This window comes from Chiloscyllium plagiosum, unplaced genomic scaffold (assembly GCF_037043375.1).
Source record: "Chiloscyllium plagiosum isolate Xiang-an unplaced genomic scaffold, Cpla_swu_hap1 HiC_scaffold_2, whole genome shotgun sequence".
In the NCBI taxonomy this organism is placed as follows: Eukaryota; Metazoa; Chordata; class Chondrichthyes; order Orectolobiformes; family Hemiscylliidae; genus Chiloscyllium; species Chiloscyllium plagiosum.
In genome coordinates this window covers 115,051,160-115,069,555 of record NW_028270140.1, presented here as the reverse complement: position 1 = coordinate 115,069,555, position 18,396 = coordinate 115,051,160, and the positions used below count along the sequence as shown (strand labels likewise).

The 18,396-nt window shown below is 41.1% G+C and overlaps 1 protein-coding gene across 4 annotated transcripts in view; it reads left to right on the top strand.

The window, feature by feature from the left end:
- The window catches only part of LOC122559051 (ras-specific guanine nucleotide-releasing factor 2), a 244,258-nt gene that overhangs the window by 106,569 nt on the left and 119,293 nt on the right, over positions 1 to 18,396 (top strand). For all 4 annotated transcript variants that reach the window (XM_087999794.1, XM_043708239.2, XM_043708251.2 and 1 more), the window contains 4 exons: positions 7,187 to 7,305; positions 10,348 to 10,508; positions 15,113 to 15,179; positions 15,952 to 16,088. In XM_087999794.1, the coding sequence (XP_087855920.1) occupies positions 7,187 to 7,305; positions 10,348 to 10,508; positions 15,113 to 15,179; positions 15,952 to 16,088 (484 nt within the window). The remainder of the gene's footprint in view (positions 1 to 7,186; positions 7,306 to 10,347; positions 10,509 to 15,112; positions 15,180 to 15,951; positions 16,089 to 18,396) is intronic.

The window sequence follows — 18,396 nt, the reverse complement described above, 5'->3', positions numbered from 1 at the left end:
CTAACCTTCCTGCCTTCTGCACTTGCCATTCACTCCCTGGGGACATCTCACCGCCAGTCCTGCTCATGTATCACCACTAGCTGCTCTCCCATTCAACTCCATTGTAATCAGTCCCTCACTTTGTTTCACTTTGAATAAAATACCCAACTCCCCAGATTGATATCTCCATTGCACCCTGACTGATGTGCTGTAATCCTCGAACAGTTTGTACCTGACCCACAGGACTGATCATGACTAACTCCATGGACTGGAATTTGACAAGCCACTTGACTGACTGTCGTGGTACTAACAAGGTAAAAACAATGACTGCAGATGCTGGAAACCAGATTCTGGATTAGTGGTGCTGGAAGAGCACAGCAGTTCAGGCAGCATCCAAGGAGCAGCGAAATCGACGTTTCGGGCAAAAGCCCTTCATGAGGAATAAAGGCAGTGAACCTGAAGCGTGGAGAGATAAGCTAGAGGAGGGTGGGGGTGGGGAGAAAGTAGCATAGAGTACAATAGGTGAGTGGGGGAGGGGATGAAGGTGATAGGTCAGGGAGGAGAGGGTGGAGTGGATAGGTGGAAAAGGAGATAGGCAGATAGGACAAGTCCAGACAAGTCATGGGGACAGTGCTGAGCTGGAAGTTTGGAAATAGGGTGAGGTGGGGGAAGGGGAAATGAGGAAACTGTTGAAGTCCACATTGATGCCCTGGGGTTGAAGTGTTCTGAGGCGGAAGATCAGGCGTTCTCCCTCCAGGCATCTGGTGGTGAGGGAGCGGCGGTGAAGGAGGCCCAGGACCTCCATGTCCTCGGCAGAGTGGGAGGGGAGTTGAAATGTTGGGCCACGGGGCGGTGTGGTTGATTGGTGCGAGTGTCCCGGAGATGTTCCCTAAAGCGCTCTGCAAGGAGGCGCCCAGTCTCCCCAATGTAGATGAGACCGCATCGGGAGCAACGGATACAATAAATGATATTAATGGATGTGCAAGTAAAATTTTGATGGATGTGGAAGGCTCCTTTAGGGCCTTGGATGGAGGTGAGGGAGGAGGTGTGGGCGCAGGTTTTACAGTTCCTGCGGTGGCAGGGGAAAGTGCCAGGATGGGAGGGTGGGTTGTAGGGGGGGCGTGGACCTGACCAGGTAGTCACGGAGGGAACGGTCTTTGCGGAAGGCGGAAAGGGGTGGGGAGGGAAATATATCCCTGGTGGTGGGGTCTGTTTGGAGGTGGCGGAAATGTCGGCGGATGATTTGGTTTATGCGAAGGTTGGTAGGGTGGAAGGTGAGCACCAGGGGCTCCCTGACTGACTGACTGTATTCCTTTTGGTCCCTGCTGACTTCCACACATTACATGTGCTTCAACCAGTGACAGTGTGTTGTTATGAACCAGACCAGACCAGACCCCCTCAAAATATTTTAAGAAGATAGACCCTAAATTTTTAGTACTTTAAAGGTAAATGCAAAGTGCTGCATTCTCGATCCAATTTGATTGGTCAAGTCACCAGAGTTGAAGCAAAACAAATTTTATTGATTCACTGTAGCTAAAACACAACAAAAGAAAGAATAATGAAAAGAATTGGCTTAGCTGTAACTCTATTGGAAAACTTAACAGAATAATAGATTAGTTAGCTACTAAACAGTAACTGTTCCAATATAGTAATATTCCATAAACACACACCCTTAGCAAAAGGCAAATTCAGAAAACAGATTGTCTCACGTGCAACTCCAACAGCAGGAAGAAACCCCCTAGCTTTTAGCTGTAACTGAGAATGGAAAAAAATAATTTTCACTTCTTTCAGACCCAAACAGCAACTGCTGCTACTGAAATACTAAAGAAAAACTAAACTGAAAAACATGGTCACATCCATTCAGACTACTTCTATTATTCCAACTTCTAAACAAAAGTCAGAGACCTTAACAAGCTGTTTACTCTCATGGCTCTGGTGGACTGCTGGGTACCTCTGCCCTAAAAGCTCTTGAAAAAAGGACAAAATAACCTCTTAAAGCCATAGTGTTTACTGTGTAAACTGCTGGCACATGCTGCAGCACAGTGCTGAATAGTGACATGTCTACCCATCTGATTGCTCAGTTTTCTGAACTGTGACAAGTTGCTGCCTCTCAGTAAGCATCAAACTGCAATACAAGCCCCAGAGGCTGGCAGCACAAAGTGAGGGAGTGCTGAGCATTGAAATTAAAAGTTATCAGATGCATCCTGCATAGCTGCATGTACGCAAAGTAACGTGGCAGAAGCATTCGTAAATTCAGATATTTGGAAACTTTATCAGGTTCTCAAGAAATTTTACAGGAAAAAAGAAGAGAGATTTGCATTTCCTGAGGCTTCTTTCCTTACTGTTCATTTATATCTGTGAATATAGAAATCAAATAAGCTTGTAGATAGGAGACAAAAATTGTTTTTGGTTTTGGAGGCCTGTCACCTGCAGTATACCACAGGTGTTGGTGTGGGGACCCTTGCTGTTTGTTCTGCACATTAATGAATTGGATGTGAATGTAAAAATTTGAATTAGTAACTTTGCATTCGACACAAAAATTGGGTGTGTTGTTGATAGTGAGGATGATGGTCTCAAGCTACAGTCTGATATTGATCAGCTGGTGAATTGGGCAGAGCATTGGCAGATGGAATTTAATCTTGATAAGTGCAAGATAATACATTTTGGGAGGTCTAATAGGGGAAAGATATACACGATGTATGGTAGGTTCCCAAGGAGTACTGAGGAACAAAGGGACCTTGGTGTACAAGTCCATGGATCTCTGAAGACATCAGCAAGGTAGACGGGCTGGTCAAGAAGGTATGCAGAATGCTTGCCTTAATTAGCTGGGTTGTAGAATATAGGATCAAGGAAGTCTTGTTACAACTTTATAAGAAATTGATTAGGTCACAGATGGAATACTGTGTCACCACACTATTGGAATGTCATGATTGCACTAGTGAAAATGAAAGGATATTCACCAGGATGTTACCTGCGATGAAATGTCAGTTCTGAGGAGAGACTGGACAGGCTGGGTTTATTTTCCTTGGAGCAGAAGAGGCTGAGTGACTATCTCTTTGAGATATATAAAATTATGCAAGGCATAGACAGGGTGGATCATAACAATATTTTCCCCATGGCAGATATGTCTAAGACCAGCGGGTGCAAGATTAAGGTGAGGAGTAAGTGGTTTAAAGGAGATCCGAAGAAAGATTTTTCACCCAGATGGTGGTAGATATATGGAACGTGTTGCCTGAGAAGATGGTGGAGGCAGGTACTGGTAGTTCTCCTATAACACTATAATTGTATTCCCATGCGATGATGTGTCAGAGAAAATTGTGCAATAGAAATATGGGGCCTATGGGGAAAAACAGGGTAAAGTGCGAACCACTACAAATACCACTAAAACTTGAACCAAAAATAGTAGTTAGCCTAACACGAACGATTGCATAGTCTAAGTAAATTTTGACCTGTTGTAACTGTCCTGTTGTATGGTACTATATAGTGGAATTCATCAGAATCTTCAACTGATTACTCTCCACTGGCATCTATACCTACTGGCTGCACTACATTCTAGTCAGTCTTCTGATCCCATCCAATGGTAACACTGCACAAGTCAGAATGTAACCTGCCTTGTTAGATTAAGGACTGAATTTTAATTTATTTCGCTATGTGTCAGTTTTGTCAAATTTTTCAGAGGGTTTCACATTGTGATGCTTGGGGATGTATATTACCTTATTTTATAAAGCCTGTCTGTTTTATTACCTACCCCACCCTTCAGTGCCCCTCTCACACATTCTAGCACCATGTGCCATTTCCAAAACAACTCTCCACTTCCTGGATATTCCAGAATTGACCAAAGTTTGTGGTGCAGCAACATCTATAAAAAGATATTGTGCACCCAGACAAGAGTTGTCAGTTTGGAACTGCCCTGCGTGATTCCTGACATCAGCCTTCGACAATGGAAAATTGGTGTCTCTCTCTGTGGGCAGGGACATGGAGATGCTGCTGATGGGAATGAGATGATGCAGAGGCAGGACATCCTTTTCTCCCAGGCCAAAAGAGGACACCATTCTATTGTAACCACACCAACCTGGACCAGGATTACTATCCAGGCCAGTGCAGTCTCTTCCATCTGAAGGAATGCACAGAATTAGGAAGAAGATCAATGATCATCTTCACTCTGCCAGTGAAATGCCACCATCTTCCTGATGATACCTCACACTTACTCTATCTCTGATCCTTTACCCACATTTCCTGCAACATTTTCCCCACCCACTCTCATCCTCACTAATATCTGGCCCTGATTAACCCTGAATCTCTTCTGCACAGCCTACTCACCTTCTCAGGACATCTCCACACACACCAAAAGTAACCATGTGCCACTTTTCTCTTCCTTACCCTCTATGTGCAGAGTTTCCTGACTGACTATGTCCAAGCCTCTGCACTTGTATTTTTTTTGCAGTTGGTTACCATAGTGATTAGTCACTGAAAGAGATTAACATGAGTCTGCAGATATTCTTTAACATCTAAACATATTTTTTAAACAAAAAGAGCGAAGAAAGCTGTTAATACAAAAAAAAAGCCAAGTTTCAAACTGCTCCTCAACACTGTCCTTTTACTGTTAGTCAATTCCATTGAAATGTCACTCTTATCTTAACTATTTAAGTTTTTAAATTAACAAATTGCTCCCAGCTTCTTGTCCTTAGGCTGTAGAGACATTTTCACAATACTTGTCCAAGTCCACTAGCACAATCATTTCACAATATTTTCATGAAACCCTTCACGAGAGAGCGCACGAGCCAATTAATCATATGATGCTAACATGGAGTCCAGTCCTCCATGCACCGTGATTCCTAGTGCTGGGAATGCGAATTGCCTAAATGTGTGTTCGCTTTATTACAAGAAAAGGTCGGCAATTCACAAATCGCCTTACAGACAAATCACCTTCAATAAATGGCTGTTATAGGAGAACTACCTGTACTCTCCCAACATTTAATAAGCATCTGAATGAGCACTTAAAATGGCAAGGCATAGTAGGCTATGGACCAAGTGCAGATAAATGGGATTCGTGTAGTTTGGTGTTTGTTGGCCAGCACAGACTTAGTGGGCTAATGGGCTTCTTTCTCATCTGTGTGGCTCAATAACTTAAAATATAGACAAGGCTGCAAGGAAACTATCAGCACACCAGTCGTCATAGTCTGTTCCATAGCCATGATTTCTAGCAATTGAAGACCAAAAACTCTTTCTTTTATCTCTCTAAAAGCTTCAATTGTCTTTTTCTCCAAAGTCATTTGACTTTTTATAAACAGAATGTAAGCTGTGGAACTCATTTTCAAAGAAACCACAACGGAAGATCCACCTCTCACAGACTTATAGCCCTTTACTCACTCACTCACTCACTCACACTCACTCACTCACTCACTCACTCACTCACTCACATACACATATACACACTCTCACAGACACTCATACCCCCCTGCACGCACACGCCCACATGCACACACAGACATATAAGTTTTTGGGGTGAATTTGTACTTGCAGAATTATATTTTATTTTGCTCAAAAACTGCACAAATCCATGGAAGATTCAGTAAATCCCTTTTCTAGATTTAGAATCGGTCTGAACAGTTGGACACAGACAGCCTCACACAGGGCACCTCACCCCTTCAATGGGCCAACATGCCACCTATTGTTAAAGTTCACTTGAGAATGTAACTTTAAAAGTTCTGGAATTTACATATGAAAGAACTGCAACCTACATGGTCATTCTAAAAGTTGAGAGACTCAACAAACAATCCAGGTCTCTTTCAATATATGATTTCATTTACATCACACTGTTAGCTTTTGCTATAAATTCTGTGTCCTATGATCTTATACTCCACAATCACCTGCTGAAGGAGCTGTGCTCTGAAAGCTAGTGCTTACTATAGCCTGGTTGGACTATAGTCTGGTGCTGTGTGATTTTTAACTTAGTCCACCCCAGTCCAACACCTGCATCTCCAAGTCATGACATCGGAAGAAGCCATTTCAATCTGAAAAGTGACCAAAAGGTTCCATATTTTCCAATTTTGCACACAGTATGCACATAGATATATATTCCCAACATTTGAAATACCACAGGTTGACTGTTTCCCATGCCAAAGTTGCTATTGAATTAAACTTTAATGGGCTTTTATACCTCAAACATTACGTTATATAGCATAAATGAATGGTCGGGTGCATGATTTGAATTTTCAGTAATTATTTCAGATACCTCACGTAGTATGTTAAATCAAAAGTTATATTTATTGAGACTGTGGAAACACATTTTTCACTTGCAGACTGAGAAATGAAGGTGATACAGAGATAAGAACAACTTACACATGTTGCTGCAAAGAAATTGCAATACAATATCAGAGAACAAATGTTTTAAAATGGGTTATTGTCTATTTAAAATAATCGATAAAAGGAAGTTTACAAAAGCCTGTGTAGTGTTGGTGAATTTATCACCGAGATCTTGTAGTGTTCTGGTCAGCTTCAATACTGCACAGTTCACTGTTAGGCAAATTTAGTTTTAGCCTAGGCATAAAATTGATCTTTGACGGGGGTACAAAGTGAATGATAGTGAATCGGCAGCCCATTTTCCAACTTGCATGATTTTCTATTCTGTTGAACCATCATTTTTCTATTTTCTACTTTGTGTTACCACTGAAGACCAATTTCAAATCCTCGTGATCAAGTGTGTTAAAAACCAGAACAAAATTATACAAATCGCATGAATTTATGTTGTACACTTAGAATAAAATTAAAATGAGGGAATGTTTGCTTTCTTATTTACACGTCTTAATTTAAATTATTATTATTATTATAATGACACATGGCACCTGCAGCATGGTATGGTTAGTTATTTGTTTCATCTAGAATAGACAAGAATGCAATTGTTAAATAACTTAGAATTATGAAACTGATCTGAAGTCATTAAGTTGGTTCTCAAGCTTTATCCAGTTATTCTTAGAATAGCATTGAAACTTCTGCCAAGCTTTATAATTATAGACACATTATACTTTATAATAATGGAGCATACTCTTGACTAAGTCTCACCCTTGCTAAGTGACCTTCATTCATATTAATTCTCCCTAAGTGTATACAGTTAATTACAATAATTTGCTGTGACTAACTTTTCTGTGCAGCAAGAGCAATTAAATGCTGTAAATTGTCTACTGACTATACTGTTCTGCTTATTCAGGGTAATGCATGATGAAGTGAGTGACACAGAAAACATTAGGAAAAATCTTGCAATAGAACGAACAATTGTGGAAGGATGTGACATATTGCTGGATGCAAGTCAGACATTTGTACGGCAAGGTAAGGGTACTTCACCTATCTTGCAGCATTTGTGGTGACAGATTTAGTATAGTAGATTCAATGTGATTCTTCTTCAGAATACTACTTTTTGGCTCAGTATTTTCTGTCATTTTTTTGGGATGACATAGAAAAGACTTATGAGAATGATTTCAGGCATGACAGACTTCAGTTAAATTGTTCAGACTATTCTCCTTAGAGAAGGGAAGGTTAAGAAGAGATTTGATAGAGGTATTTAAAATCATGAGCGGGCTGGGAGGAATAGATTAGGAGGAAGTGTTTCTCCTAATGATGAATTATTTGCAGTGAATGGCTGCCAAGTTGTATTATATGGAAAATGTATATAATGAAGCAAAATTTGATTACTTTCCTTGGCAAATGTTTAGAGAACAGCAAAATTCACCTTCACCTGCTCCCAGTTTCTCGCAGTAAGGATTATTTTAAGTTTCTCTTGTGCTATAGTTCAGGGAGGGAGACTACACTGCTCCAAAGATGATTACCCTTCAGTTCCTGCGGCAGAACATTTAAAGTCGTATAGTGAAAGACCGGCATTTATTTATCCTGGTCTTATTACAGTCATTGCAGTTTTACAGACTTGGTCCTGTATTTGCTCATAAAGTCTACTGGGGGAGTGGGTTGACCTTGTTTTGACCTTGATATCAGTTTGCAGCATTATGCTGGCATGTGGCAATGAGCTGTTTCAGGAGATTATCGAGTTCTATATGTTTTGGAAGTGGTATACTCGCAGTGACATAGCATTAGGTGAATGCAGAGATAGGATTGGATATGTGCTCTTACAGGAGAAGGGAAAATGGTAAGAAATAGCTCAGTAGGGGCTCGACACGGTTTGTATCCCCAAAGTAGTTTGTCTCTGTGTGGGATTTCTGACTCAAGCCTTCAGGGATTCCACTAAACCACAACAGATTTCACAGCTTCTTCTTTGAGGTTACTGCGATGGTATAACATTTTCAGAAGCACAAGGGCATTAACTTCCCTCCTAAGTCTGTTATTTATTTTTGGAACTTTTGTTTTTGTGTTGTCAAACGTTGGTCAAATTTGAATAAACAATGTCGGTGTATGTGGGCAGGCTGGTATACAACTTTTGCTGAAAGGCCACAATGTTAACCTGATTGAGAATCATTTCAATATTAACCTGAATTTAGATTTGAACAAATTGCACTTTCAGTACAATTAAAGGAAGATGAGTTACAGAAAGTGCATTTAGTAAAAATCTCTTACAAAGGAAAAAAAAAGGAAAGAAAATAGGGGAGAGGCAGTGGCCCAGTGGTTACCTCTTGACTAGTAATGATCCAATAATGATCCTGAGGACCCAGGTTCAAATCCCACAATGGCAGATGGTGGAATTTGGATTAAATTGAAAATCTGGAATTAAGAGCATGAAACTGATGTTGATTGTTGGATAACCCATCTGGATCACAAATGTCCTTTAGGGAGAGAAGCTTCCATTCTCAACTGGTACGGCCTGTATGAGACTCCAGACCCACAGCAATGTGGTTGACTCTTAACAGCCCTCTGGGCAATTAGGGATGGGAAATAAATGTTGGCCTAGCCTGTGATGTCCACATCCTACCAAAGAATAAACAAAATCCCAAATTGATTGGTGTCCTTTGTTTCTCCCATACTTGGCATGAAGTTACTTAATAACTGGTTAGTGTCATATGACGCAGATTCCAAACCACGCAGACATTTAGATTTAGATTAGATTACAGATTTAGATTAGATTAGATTACAGTGTGAAAACAGGCCCTTCGGCCCAACAAGTCCACACCGACCCGCCGAAGCGAAACCCACCCATACCCCTACATTTACCCCTTACCTAACACTACGGGCAATTTAGTATGGCCAATTCACCTGACCCTGCACATCTTTGGATGGTGGGAGGAAACCGGAGCACCCGGAGGAAACCCACGCAGACACGGGGAGAACGTGCAAACTCCACACAGTCAGTCACCTGAGGCGGGAATTGAACCCGGGTCTCTGGCGCTGTGAGGCAGCAGTGCTAACCACTGTGCCACCGTGCCGCCCGATGTTTAAGATAGTTACATGACATGAGAGTTTTTGGTGTAAAGGTGCCTACCTTATCTTCAGTCACCTCGCTATATAATGAAGTTAGTCTACTACATGTATGTGTAACATACAGTAAGATCAGCAATACTGAACCTAAACTATATGTGTAAGTCTGTGATATCGTAGCATTATAGTGTTGTAAATACTATATGTAGGAGTAAAAGCCACAAATGTTACCAATGCTGACCTACCAGTCTGAGCTTGGTGTGAGGAACAATTAAGTGAGCCTCTGGTTTCATTTAAATAAGAATAGTGAGCAACTGAATTATTCTGGCTATTTGTAGGCAGCTTGGCAATGGATTAGCATTGACCTTGTGAGAGGCGCTGTGATGACGGTAATGTTCAATATGTGGTGTAGTGAGGTGGTAGGGGAACATGATCATAAGGAGAGGAGATGAGCAAGAGCTGACACAACCTATGGCTCTGTAGTAGAACATATCAAACCATTCCTTTTGGCTCCATATTCAGATAAGTATTTTCTTCAAAATTTACAGGATGGTGGTGCTTATGTGTTATATTGGGTGTTGATTTAGCTCAGTTAGCTGGATGTGTTTGTGAAACAGTGTGATGTCAATAATATGGGTTTAATCCCCACATTGGCTGAGGTTACCATGAAGCACTGTCCTTCCCAACCTCTCCCCTCACCTCTGGTTGGGTTGCCCTCAGGTTAAATCACCAGCAGTCGTCTCTTTCTAATGTGAAAGCAGCCCTACGGTAAGACTTTGGCAGCTTGACTTGATGTGTTGTCCTGAACACAGCTGACCCAACACAAGATAGTTTAGCTGGTCATTGGATCATTCTAACAAATCAAGCAGTTGCATTACTTTCTTTCCCCTTGACTTTGTTTTCTTATTTGAACACTGATTAAAATCTGCACAATTAACAAATTCAGTGCACGTGGCCTTTTCAGTATTCTTCCGAGTATAGCAACTGATCTGAGTTCTTTTGACATTCCAGGTTCCCTCATACAGCTCCCTTCAGTGGAGAGAGGAAAGCTTGCCAAGGTTCGTTTAGGTTCCCTGTCGTTGAAGAAAGAAGGAGAGAGACAGTGTTTCTTATTCACAAAACATTTCTTAATCTGCACAAGAAGTTCGGGAGGAAAGCTGCATCTCTTGAAGGTGACCTTCACTTCTCATTAACTTTTGTTGCATCCAGTAATATCTCTCAAGCATACAGACTGTGCATAAGTTAATACTTAAAATGCTTGGAGAAATATTTGGACTGTACAAACACATACCCAGCTAGTGAAACATTTTTTAACTTCTCATTTAATATTTTTCTTGATCTAAATAGGGAAACAATTGGAGATATATTTACTTCAGGCAACATGCAAAACTGTATTCTCTACTTATCTAGAACTTATCTCTATTTTGGAGGTTCAGAGAACAGACTGATCAGTGTGTACCAAACTGACTATGTATTAATGTAATTCTTAGCATGGTGGCTCAGTGGTTAGTGCTGCTGCCCCATAGCAATAGAGACCGAGGTTTGATTCAAGCCTCGGGCGACTGCCTGTGTGGAGTTTGCACATTCCCCCTGTGTCTGTGTGGGCTTCCTCTGAGTGCTCAAGTTTCCTCCCACAATCCAAAGATGTGCAGGTCAGGTGAACTGGCCAAACTAAATTGCCCATAGTATTCAGGGATGTGTAGCTCAGTTGCATTAAGTCAGGGGTAAATATAGGATGGTAGGGGAATGGGTCTGGGTGGGTTACTTTTCAGAGGGTCGGTGTTGACTTGTTGGGCTGAAGGGCCTATTTCCACACTGTAGGGATTCAGTTGGAGGTGTGTAACCTATCCCAAGGGATCTCGACTGCTTTGAATAGCCTCATATTTTAACGTCATCATTGCCTCTGAGGGCACCTCTACTCTTAAAAACCACACATCCATATTTTCAAAGGGCATTTTTGACTGCAAGCAATGTTATGTGGATACGTAATGTCAAGAAAGGAAGACTGCACTGACCATTATCTCACCAAATGTATGTGCAAATCCTGGCTGATTTGCTTGGCGATGACTAAAAAGGCTTGCTTTGGAGCTGTGTTTACTCTGTAATGATGGGGCACTGAGTTTTTGCCTATGCTGGTTGTCATGGGCGATGAGAAGGATACCACTCCCCTTGATCTTGCTCCTCCTCTTCCTCCATTCTCTATCCTCCCACTACTTCTCTCATTCAAGCTCTGAGCAGCAAGTTTTGCTGCTGATGATTGATTTATTTATTGTCACTTGCATTTTACAGTGAATGATATGGTAAAATACAGTAAAACAAAGCTTCAACAGTTGTCACAATCTGGCCCCATTTTGAATAGTCAAAGAATAAATAGGAGAAAGGAATTATTGAAAGAGAGTCCTGATCCCTGAGCTGGCTCCTACACTGCCTCCCCTCCTGTACCATCTCACCATCACCTGTACCAGATCCACCAGTATACGAGTACCATTCTTTAGGTGCCATCTCTTCACTGCTGGGCCCACCTTGCCAGCAAACAGGAGTCCCTGGCTCTGCTGCTGCCTCAATGATGCCAGGAATCCCTGTTCTGGGCATACTGCAACCAAGAATCCCCAGCTCCAGAATCCTGCTAGACCAGGCGCTCCTGCCATCCTCCTCTGAGAGGTTGCCTTGCTGCTGCTGCCATCTTGAAACTTCTGCCTCCTATTGCCAGAGGAACTTTGCTGCTGCCGAACCCTGCTGCCAGTCATTGTGAGGAGCCATGTCCTCCGCCATCTCCAACAATTAGTACCAATCTACGTACTGCCCGCTCTAGCTGCCTCACTGATTTTGCCAATGAACCTGCTGCAAATGGCTGCAAGGATGAGAAAAACAAAAGAAAAAAAATGAAAGAGAAAGAACAGAAGTAAAAAGAGAAAGAAGAACAAAAGCATGCAGGAGTGGATGAGCCCTGCTACTCTGTTGCCATCTTGAATCTTGCTGAGCTTCCCCCCTGCAGACCATAACCATTCAGGCCAGATGAGAAGTGCTCCTTTAATGGCAATTGATTGGCCACTGAAAAGCCAGCCTCACCTGGAGTGAAGGTGAGAGTGCCATCCCAGATTTTGTTTTTCCCTTGTTAATTAAGGACAATTGGGGGCAGTTTGGAGGATGGTGAGAAAGTTGACTAAGTAATTTAATAAAACCTTCTACCTGCAAACCCTCCAAAGGTGGACCATTAAATTGTGCCCATGGAGGCCAATCTCTACCATGGCAGCAACAATACACCCAATGGCAGCCAAGGCCATGTCCTCTCTCCATTGTTATGTCTCCAACTTCTTCACAGCCAGTATGATCATCTGCATCGTGTCCCACTCCAACATCTACAAACTCAGTTACTTACACATGGAGGGAAACTTTGATAGCAATGTGGCAGTCAGGAGTCTCAATCAAACTTTCACCTTTCTGTCATATTAAAACTCACAAACTAAATGCCATTGTGGGAAATTTGTTCGATGTAGACACAGCAAGTGAGGGTAGTCTGGTGAGGTCAGCAGATGCCAGATGAAGCAGAAACAGGCCAGAGGCAGACAGACAGAAGTCATCTTTTGGCAAAGCGTTTAAATCCTATATAAACAAAGATGCAGCATCTCTTTGAAAACTCTATCAAGCCCTTGAAGAGGTTTTGATTAAGCTTCTTTATTTTAAAGGTAAAAGGACTGCCATGCATGTTCCACCCTTTTCTGCTTGAAAGTTGACATTGTGTGTGTGTCCGCGCGCGGTGGTGGAGGGGGGGGAACTCTGCAACAGGCTTTGGACTCAATTTGCATAACTAGATAAGAACTGCTTAGTTTGGGCACAAGTATTACATCTGTGTTTAAAAGCCTGGTTAAAAGTAGATTCAGATGGGCACTGTGCCTAGCAGACTGCTTCAAGTAAGAAACGAGTGAAGACCACTTCATTATTCGGTGATTTAATTCCTTTTGACTCTGAATTTTGCTCCATGATATTGTTGCCGAAGATCAGCTCCCTGCTGCAGTCCAGGAAAGTGCATCTTGCAAATGTACCACAATGGACTAGCAGAATTTCCATTAAAGTTTGAGAACAACATAAATCTCAGACAGAAATTGGATCTTGTATGTGTCCCATTCTTCTAAATGATCATATATCCACCTAAATGACTTGAAGAACATAACAGTGCAATTGCAGGCACTGGATTCAGCAGGTTGGATGAAGCTATAGAAATTTTCAGGGTAGTACTGGACTTTCCTGAAGTCACTGAACGTCTTCCAAATTTATCGCCAGACTTGCTGAGTTTTGTAAGAAACAGTCACCCTGACAGTTAGCTCCTATCAGGTACTTTAGATGACTTATTTTCAAGGTAAGTTTCCTCTAGTAGCAGCTGGGAGAATACTCCTCCTCCCTGCTGCACATATATATATAAAAAAACATCTCCAGATATGTTCTTTGTCTTTCAGGAATTTTCATTGAGGAGAAATGTCATGAATATTTATATCTCACCAGTTCATGGAAATGAGCATTTAATTAAAATAGATTACTTGCTTGAGTTTCAAATGTTTTCTTTGTTTTGTTTTATTCATTCAGCGGATGTGGGTGTCGCTGGCTGGGCCATGATTTATTGCTTGTCCCGAACTGCCCTTGAGAAGGTTATTCGCAGGTCATTGGGAAAACTTTAAAGGAAACTTTTATAGTTGTTGCCATAGCAACTGAGGCTTTTTATTAAAACAGCTCACCGTCTGACTATTTCAGTGAAAGATGCAAATGATCTAATTGGATGATCTTGAGTACATAGCATCGTTGGCTTTGGAAATTCTTTGATATGAATTAAGCCACATAATCAGGTTCTGAAGAATATTTCACTAAACTTGAAACTTTAACTCTGTTTTCTCTTTGTAGAAGCTGCTGCCAGATCTGAGTTTCTCCAGCAATTTCTATTTTAGTTTGTTTGATCAGTTTCCTTGCTTGTCAAGTCTCATAATGACTGTGTAGTGTACTAAGTGTCATGTCAATTTGTTTTCATTGACTCATGGGATGTGGGCGTCCCTGACTGGGCACTTGTCCTTCGTTGCCTTTGAGAAGACTGTATGGGGTACAGTTAGCTCAATTGGCTAGACACCTGGTTCCTGATGCAAACTGCATGGGTTCAATTCCCACAATAGCTGAGGTTAATATGAAAGACTCTCCTTTTCAACCTTGCCCCTTACCTCAGGTGTAGTGACTCTCAGGTTAAACCATTGTCGGTCATTTCCCTCTTTAATGAGAGAGCAACTCTAAGGTTCTCAGAAACAATTGTGACTTTACTTAGTATTATATCTGTTTTAATTTTAATATAATGTTATATCTGAATATGATATGAGAGGTAAAAACATATTGCACTTTGCGGTTATGCAGCACTTGCACAGATCTGAGAGCCAGCAACACCGTTGAGAGATTGCCTCACAAGTACAGTCAAGGCTAAATCCGGTATGAAAGATGTGCTGCTGTGCATCAACCAGAACATTTATCTAGATTAATCAAAAGCACAATCTCATGGTCAGTAAGGCAAACAATCCATATTACTGTATTGATATTATTATATTGGTGCATGTTCCAGGTGGTTAAAAGGTTCAGGAAATCCAGATGAGTCCATTTTTAACCATTCTCCTTTACTTCTGCATAGTGATCAAATGATAGAATTCTGTGCCATGAATCTATAAAACTAGACAGAAGATATCAGAAATAATCAAAATAGGATCTTGTAAAAAGATTTTGTTTTAAATCATTTTTCTCTTTGCTTCAGACTGGAGGTGTGATTTCTTTGATAGACTGCACCCTAATAGAAGAACCTGATTCAAGTGAAGATGAATGTGAGTACACAAGGAATCTTAATGATATGCTGTAAATACTGAGCTTTTAATGATTCCTCAATTTACTTTTTACAATAATAGAATGCATTCTGTATTTTACAAGAATTTTACCTAGTATTTTACAAGAAGTTGATTGCAATTGAACATTTTTAACAAAATATATACAGTGTCTACTGTAGGCAGAATTTTCATCACCCTGCTTTAAATGCTCCAAATTAACATTCTGAGAAATCTGCCTGTAGAATTTATTTTTCCTGATGCAACGTAGATGTTGTCTCCCCAGAATATTACAGCCAGTTACTAGTCCAGGAAATCGGGGGAAAAGTTCCACAATTTGTTGTGCTGTCAGAAGCAGGTGGAACTTCCAGCAGCTTCCAACACTTGAGTAAATGGTGGAGGTGGGACCATTCTCAAAAGCTCCTGTTCAGGCTCAGTACCACACCAAACAATGATTTAAACCACAGAATCTCTGAGGAAATTGGACAGATTTTGAATAATGGGAAGAGTTGATGAGATCTGCAAATAGTAAAGAGTCAATTTGATGTACGTCTGGAGATTTAGAGTTAAAAACTTGTCAACTGTGACTGTTGTCAACAAAATTTCTTCCAATTAACCGGTGGGGTGATACAGACCAAAGGAAATGATTAGCTGTTAACATTTATACTTGGAATATATTTATGGGAGTTTCATTGTTTAGGTTTATCGAAAGCCATGCTGCTACTTTATGCAATAAATAATTTTTCATGGATTAAGTTTCATTTATATTTTATAGCGAAAGGCTCTGGTCAGGTTTTTGGGCATCTAGATTTCAAAATTGTGGTTGAATCAGCTGATGCCCCACCGTTCACAGTTGTGTTGCTAGCCCCGTCTCGACAGGAAAAAGCTGCATGGACCAGTGACGTAAGCCAGGTAAATATAATTTATATTATTCCAAAATGTTCAATTCATTTCTCCAGACAAATCTGAAGTGTTAAAGAAATACATATCCTGATGAATGTTCCACTGTCTTTTCAATTTAATTGAAAATTCACCGTGGAAAACAATTACAACAGCTCCCATATGAAGCAAGAGCAGATGGCCGCTTAAAATTGCTGTAGTAATTTAGCCCACTTGGCATCCCGGTGCCTTTCTGTGGGTTGTGATTTTAATTTGCCCCATTGAGGAAGCAAGCAAGCTCCTGTTTGGGATCAGAGGGTTCTGTCGTTAAATAAGCAGATTAAGCTCTGATGACAACATTGAGTCTGACTGTAATTTTAACCTATGGCTCAGCCAGCAGATTCGGGCCAGAAAGGATTTGTTTGTTGCTTCTGGGAATGGATGGAAAAATGTGTCACTTCAGATACAATAAGAACCCCTTGGGGTCTCCCTTTTTTTCTCTCTCACTCCTGCATTGCCTAGACGAGCTGACTGTTTTGCAATGGGAACTGTGCTGCAGGTAGACAGACATGTCATGTCCATACACTTCACTCTCAATGACCCTACAGATTTCTTTTTTCTATTCAATCATGGGATGTGCAATACCATGGCAACAGTTTTCCTGGGAAGGGTAACTACAGGCAGAAGCAGATAGCACGGGATGTGGGATGTAAGAATCACTAGCAAGGCTCCGAGTAGGATTTGCAGATGGTGGTGTTTTCCATGTGTGTAATGTCCTTATTTTTGCAGTGAGTAGAAATTGTAGGTACACAGAAAGGTCTGAATGAGTTACTGCAGTGTATCTTGGAGATGGTAAACACTGCTGGCATTGTGCCTCCAGAGGTGGTGGGAGTGATTGTCTAAGGTGGTGGATGGGGCACTATCTAGGTGTGTCCTAGATAATGCCAAGCTTTTTGGAAGCTATTGGAACTCGCTGCACAAATCAAAGCAAGTGGAGCGTATTTTGTCACACTTCTGACTTGGCGCCCTATTCACCATTATCTCCCTCTTAGCTTATCATCAACAAACTCTTTGTCTCGCTCTTCTTTATATGTCTCTCTCTGGGCACGGTTTCCATGTATTTTATTCACTCCACCTCTCTCCCCCTTAAGCAATCCCCATCCTCTTAACCATCATAAATACCACCCTTACCCAGTTGCATTCAGTTCTGATAAAGGGTCACTAGACTCGAAAAGTTAACTTTGCTTTTTTTTTCAACAGATGCTGTCAGACCTGCTGAGTTTCTCCAGCATTCTCTGTTTTTGTATTTATAAGCTCGTTCCAGTTTTGTTTCTTGTCAATGATAATTCCGTCTAGCTCTATCGAGAGCTCTTATGGTTTTGAATACCTCTATCAAATCTCCTCACAACCTTCTCCGAAAAAAAGAATTCCAACTTTTCCAAGCGACCTTTGTAACTGAAATTCCAACTTCTTTGCTTTGGTCAGATTTATTGTTGTCACTTGTACCAAGATACAGTAAAAAATGTTGTTTTGGTTGCACTACCAGCAGATTGTACCATACAAAATACATCAGGGTAGCAGAACAGAGTGGAGTATACAGTGTTAGCTGCAGAGAGGGAGATCAGAATTAGCATTTGAAAGGTCCATGCAAAAGTCTGATAACAGCAGGGAGGAAGCTGTTCTCAAATCCGTTCTTATATGTATTCATACTTTTACATCCTCTGCCCGATGGAAGAGGGTGGGAAGAGAATATAATCAGGGTGGGAGTGGTCTTTGATTATGTTGCTTGCTTTCCTGAGTAGGAAGGCTAAATGGTGCCATTGGATGGAAGGCTGATTTGCATGATGGACTGGGCTGTGTTCACAACTCTCTGTAATTTCTCACAGTCTTAGGAAGAATTTCTGGAACTATTTGTAAATTGTTTCTGCACTCTCTATAATGCCTTCAGATATTTCCTTAAGTATGGTATCCAGAACTGGATACAAAACTCCAGCTGAGGCCAAATTGGTGTCTTATTCAAACTGAACATAATTTCCCTAATACTCTTTGTCCCTGTCAATAAAGCCTAGCGTACTGGATTTTTCATTCATTGTGGTTTCAACCTGTCCTGCCAACTTCATTGACTAATTTCCACGCATACCCATGTTCGCTCCTGCAGCTCTTTGAGTTATATCCCTTATTTTATGTTTTAGACTCTTAGAGGTCTGCAACACAGAAAACAGCCCTCAACCCATTAACTCTGTATGAGTCATAAAAACCCACCAAACTATTCCAGTTCCATTTTCCAGCACTTGGTCCATAACCTTATATGCCTTGGCATTGCATCGAAATAAATCTTAAA